Source organism: Palaemon carinicauda, chromosome 1, assembly GCF_036898095.1.
Source record: "Palaemon carinicauda isolate YSFRI2023 chromosome 1, ASM3689809v2, whole genome shotgun sequence".
Taxonomy (NCBI): Eukaryota; Metazoa; Arthropoda; class Malacostraca; order Decapoda; family Palaemonidae; genus Palaemon; species Palaemon carinicauda.
The window spans coordinates 37,104,741-37,110,822 of NC_090725.1; the positions used below are offsets into that span (position 1 = coordinate 37,104,741).

Here is a 6,082-nt window from a genome sequence, read left to right on the forward strand (position 1 = left end):
AAAGGCGTGGGAGGCATTCAAGTCTAGCCCGAGCTGTCCTTTATCCTTCTCTCCTGGCGAGGAAGAAAACCTTCTCCCCCATGACGACAGCATAAACACACTGACGAAGAAACTGCTAGTTAAACTCCATAATCCTTAGCAGCTAATTCATACTACAATACCGGAGAGGAGGCCAACAAATGTCTCTGGCAACACTGTCTTGTCAAATCTTAAAATTTAAGATTATTACGGTAATACCTAATACCTTCCTCCCCGAAGAAAAAAAAATTACACCATAATACAACAAACAACTACAAACATTTTTTTTTTTTTTAGATAGAAGACCCGAGAAAAAAACACACTAAAGACTATATTAGTTAGATACAAAAAATTCATAAACAACAATGATTAACCCCTGAAACAAAATGCCAGTTAGTCATAACACAAACCAAATTTGCAAGACTAACCAAAGAGTTCATAACAAAAATGATAATCACCTGACATAAAATTACTGATAGCCTGAAACCTAACATACCAACCCATTTTGAGTAAACGAACTGGGCAGCGCTTGAGGAGGGATAGGCAAAACATGTTTAATTAAGACCAGGATAGAGCATCAGGAATCTTATTTTCTGATCCTTTCACGTGTTAAATTAATAGATTAAACTCCTGTAGGAAAAGCGCCCATTGCAAAATTCTTTGGTTAGCTCCTCTCATCCGTTCGATGAACACCAACGGGTTGTGATATGTCCAGATTTCCACTGGAAAAGAAAAATTAGTTACATTGGGTTTAAAATAATTCAAACATCGACCAAAGAGAGAGCTTCTTTTCGATTGTCGAATACCGCATCTCAGCTGCCAACAACTTTTTGCTGAAGTAAGACATTGGATGAACTTCTCCATGTTCTTTCTGTTGGAAAAGAACACCTCCTATACCCACGTCACTAGCATCAACAGCATTGATAAATGGGTTGTGATAATTGGGAGCAGTTAAAATAGGATTAGTCACCAATACCAACCTTAGTTGATTAAAAGCCCTTTCACACTGATCAGACCCTAAGAATTATTTTCCCTTTTCTAACATACTGGTAAGAGGCTGAGCCACATCAGAGTAATTACGGGCAAACCGGCGGTAATACCCTGTCATGTCAAACACTCTTCTTACCTCTCTAACATTAACAGGTCTTTTCTAACTTTTAATAGCCTCGAGGTTAGCTTGCTTTGGAGCCACCTGACCAAAACCAACCTTGTGACCTAAATAACAAACCTTGGCCTGCCCTATTTCACACTTGGCCAAATTAATTACAATGCTAGCACGCCTTAGAGCTTCAAAAACCTTACGAAACCTTGCTATATGGGTATGCCAGTCATCACTATATATCCCCAAATCGTCAATATAAATTTCAGTTCCTTCCAGATCGCAAATAACCCTATTCATTAGCCTCTGAAAGGAGCAAGCAGCATTCTTCATGCCAAAGGGCCTAACCTTACATTCGTAAAGTCCGAAAGGAGTGACAACGGCAGGTATCTCACGCGCACGATCGGACAAAGGAAGCTGCCAGTACCCTTTCAACAAATCTAATTTAGTTATAAACTTGGCAGACCCTATCCGATCCAGACAGTCATCAATACGGGGTAATGGAAATGAATCGTCTTTGGTGTGGGCATTCACCTTCCGATAATCCACAGACATACAGAACTTACCATCATCCTTTTTTACCAGTACTACAGGAGAACTCCAGGTACTCACTGATGGCTGAATAAGGTCATGCCTCAACATATGATTAATCTCCTTACGGACCAAATCCAATTTTACCGGATTCAGACGGTAAGGACTCTGTTTAACAGGGGAAGCAACCCCCCCCATCAATATCATGGCTCAAAACCTGGGTTCTACCTGGGGCATCCTGAAACAGGTATGGAAAAGAATGGATTAACTTCAGCACTTCTTTTCTTTGGTTAATATCTAAATTATCTAAATTACCTGTCAATAGTTCTAAATTTTGCATATTTTCCCCTAATGCATCCAATGTGACCTGACACACTAAATCATCGGACTCCTCCGGAGATACATCAATTACCACTAACACCGTTTCACACAAGATAGTTAAGGGATTACCCCTTTTACTCACATAAGGTTTTAAACGATTGATATGAAAAACTTTACATTTACGACTTAAACCAGGAGACTTCACCTAATAGTTAACATCACACAACTTCCTCAGAACCTTCTAAGGACCCTTATACCTTGGCTCGAGAAAACAGTCTGGTTCCATACTCAGTACTAACACTATTTCCCCAGGTTCGAATGAACGAACCTTAACCTTTTTATCAAAATTTTCCTTCATTCGGGATTTAGATAGTTTCAAATTCTCCCTAGCAAACTTCCATGCACTCAACATCCTAGACCTTAAGTCTTCCCCCAATCCTCCAACTTTTACTTCCCTATTTTGGCTGGATTTTAACACTTCAAACATAATTTCCAATGGTCCTCGAACTTTGTGCCCAAATACCAACTCAAAAGGAGCTACACCTGTTGAAGAATTAGGATGACTTCTAATGGCAAAGAGGGAGAAAGGAAGGTCTTTGTCCCACTCGCTACCAGAGTCATGACAATGTTCTTTTAGTACAGATTTTAGGGTTTGATGAAACCTTTCCACCAAACCCTGACTCTCCGGATGATATGGTATGCTGGTATTGTGCTGAATGGCCAGTTCAGCACACTTACCCCTAAATACCTTACTCGTGAAATTTGTCCCACAGTCTTTTTGAATTACACGAGGGAGACCATACCTAGAAAAGAAGTCCATTAATTTTTCAAAAGCAATTATAGAAGTAATACGCCTCATAGGTATAGCTTCAGGAAAACGAGACGCTCTATCCTTAATAGTTAATAAATATACAAAACCCGTTTTAGTCTTGGGTAAAGGACCTACCACATCAATAACTAACTCTGAAAAAGGTTTACCTATGGCCGGTATAGGATGCAATGTGGCTTTAGGAATACACTGGTTCGGCTTCCCCATGACTTGACAAGTGTCGCACTCTCGGATAAACTGTTTTACACTCATTCTCATTCCAGGCCACCCGAAACATCTAGGTAAACTATGGAAAGTTTTCAACATTCCCAAATGATCTGAAAAAAAATTGTGTGAGCCAATTCCAACATAGATATTCTGAACTGAAGTGGCACAACTATCTGTTCAATACAAACAATATTATTTGCCTCACCAGTGGCGGGACGACTAAACCTGTATAATAGACCTTCTAGAATCCCAAACCTAGGCTTAGTTAGATCATCAACATCACGTAACTCAAAATTAAATTCGTCTTTCTGAGCTTTAATGGAAGCAGCTTGGTCAAAGTTAAAATGGTTAACTACATCACTTCCACTACTTTCTACTGACCCGGGCCTTTCTAAATCTAACTCTATACTACTTAATAATAAGTCATCATCATTATCTCCATCAAATAAATTAGCAGCTCTTGCTGTGGAGCGAGTAGTTATAGCTAGAGAACAGACATTAACCGACAATATGGGGAACAGCTCCCGACCTTCCCCATCCAGCATGTCATTCCCCAGGATACCAACTATTCCAGGGATAGGCAAACTATCCACCACAGCCAATTCCGTTATTCGACTGTATCCTGCAAAGGACAAGTGGACATTAATCAACGGAGCCGACACAACTGAGTCTAGGAAACCTCCCAATACTACAAAATTCCCTGTATGATTAATGTCACTACTTAAAGTAGTTTTTACAGCCAACGACCGCACAGAACCGGTGTCCCTAAGAAATTTAACCTGGACAACACGGTTATCATAAATCAACTTATCAGGCTATACATATTTGTCAAAATCAAGTCATGCTTGAGCATTAGGAACATTTTGAACTTTGCTACTTACACTACTACTGTCTCCTACAGATCTGTCTACAATACTAATATCTACATTAGACCTATCAGGAATTAGAGCTACAGGACTTCGACCATTAAGTTCCAGGTAATGTTGACGAGCATGGCATTGGCAATGCCCTGGCTTGTTACACCAATAGCAAGTTCCTCGACGACATGAACCTCTGTTTTCCTGATTATTAGGCCCGGTATTACCTACATTAGGGTAACTTCTATTAACCAGAACTCTAGGGGTAGGAGACACTCCTTGAACTCTAGGAATTAGGATTAACATTATTTCTATGGATATGGGGACTTCACGAAGATGTATTTCCTCTCCCACCACTCCTGGGTGTGCGAACCGAAAGGTTATTTGACATTTCATAACTAAATATACCACTACGAGACCGATGCGTCAACTCACACTCATCGGCTAAATGAGCGGCATTACTTAACTTTATCTCCTCCAGGTGTACCCTCAACTGCCTGCTACAGGCTTTCATAAACTCTTCAAGGAGTAGCAGCTCGCGTAACGCAGAGAAAGTAACCACCTGCCGTCGAACTGTTCCTCCTTTATGCGGGCAAACTCGACAAAGGACTGTGCCGGGTGTTTATTAAAATTACGAAACCTGAGGCGATAGGCCTCTGGGGCCAGATCATATGCTTCCAACACCAAGCTCTTAACTTTATGAGAGTCCTCTGCTACTCCCTCCTCCAAGGCATTATATACCCGAATTGCCTTGCCAACTAATCTACACTGTATAAGAACGGTCCACAACTCTGTGGGCCAAGACAATCGGGTAGCCACACGCTCAAATGCCTTATAGAACTGGGGGACGTTTTTGTCATCAAACATTGTGACTAATTTAAGTTCTGCCCCTAAATTAAGTTTTTCCTCCAGCCCTATCCTTGGTGAGCTAGCCCAATTTGCACTCTGCAGCCTAGCCATTTCTAACTTTATATTTGCCATCTCCCTCTCCTGACGCCTATCCCATTCGCTTTCCTCAAATTCTAATTTTCTCAACTCTATATGCATACTTATCAATTTAAACTCTTGGTCTGCCTCAGACTCACCCAAAGCATTAGAAGGGGGATGGGTTCTGGGTACATTGGAAAAGGGCAAAACACGGATTATCGGACACGTTCCCACTACTTTTAAGGGAACCTTCGGGAAAGTTTGCAGGACCTTTATACAGTGTACCGATACGAGGAGGATCCTCAAACAAGGTTAGACCAGCTGACACACTCACCTTGTCACTCTCCACCTCCTCACTCCCTTCACTAACACCTCCTAAATCATCCTCCTTATCATTAATCAAATGCTCTGCGTCAGCCATGTGCTGACTAACCTTACTCAGGACTAACATCAAAACTTCCTTCCTCGTGACCAAAGCCTTCATCACAATACCCAACCACAGTGCACACTCTGAGCTCTCTATCCTGTCATGGTCGCCACTTTGTTACGACCTCGGGCGAGGCCGTGGTGCAAGATCTTTAAAGCACTCAGTGTTTTAAATGCTCAATGAAAAAGGGTCACTGGAAACGAAAATACGAGAAAAACTTAACAATGTTTAATATATATGTAAAACAACAAAGGAAAATTAACAAAACATAAACAAATATCAGCAACAGGACCAAATATCCAGTCCTTAGAATAAACATCAGAAAGGGTGACCTAACCTCTAAAATATAAATCCCTAAGATAGATGAATAAATATATAACAGATAAGCAATAAATCAGGGGCCCAAATTAAGAACACTTACTTATTACTGAATAAGGTTAGGAGGGAAGGAGGAGAGCACAGTGGGGAAATACTTAAAACTCCTACCTATAGTATAAAGCTAAATCTTATAATTAATAACAGTAATCAGAAATCCAACAAAAAACCATTCTCCATACGAAAAGCAACTAATAAAGTATAAATATATATAAATGATACATATAACCAAACTCTCCAATTATAGAAGGAACGAAGTATTATTTACAACACGGCGGCCGTCTTCCGGTGCTAGGCTAATATTTAAAGCCTCAGGGAACTCTGGCATAGATTCTCGGCAAAATAACCAGTCCCACATCAAAGCACTGCCTTCAGAGGGAGTACTGGAGAACAGGTAAACACGAGGCATAGGCACAGCAACGTCCTCTCAAAAATAAAATGGCTAGAAAATTATTACCTGGACTCAGTCTCCTAACATGCCTCCTCACGAA

The 6,082-nt window shown here is 40.6% G+C and overlaps 1 protein-coding gene across 1 annotated transcript; it reads right to left on the bottom strand.

Annotated features, from left to right (window-relative positions):
• Positions 1–2,210: 2,210 nt before the first annotated feature.
• LOC137639710 (uncharacterized) lies at positions 2,211–5,273 on the bottom strand. The gene is made up of 6 exons (XM_068371977.1): positions 5,124–5,273; positions 4,425–5,038; positions 3,887–4,148; positions 3,211–3,784; positions 2,932–3,115; positions 2,211–2,772 (listed from the first exon to the last, which is right to left on the bottom strand). Exons 1-6 carry the CDS (start codon positions 5,271–5,273, stop codon positions 2,211–2,213), a joined length of 2,346 nt encoding a protein of 781 aa, XP_068228078.1.
• Positions 5,274–6,082: the final 809 nt, after the last annotated feature.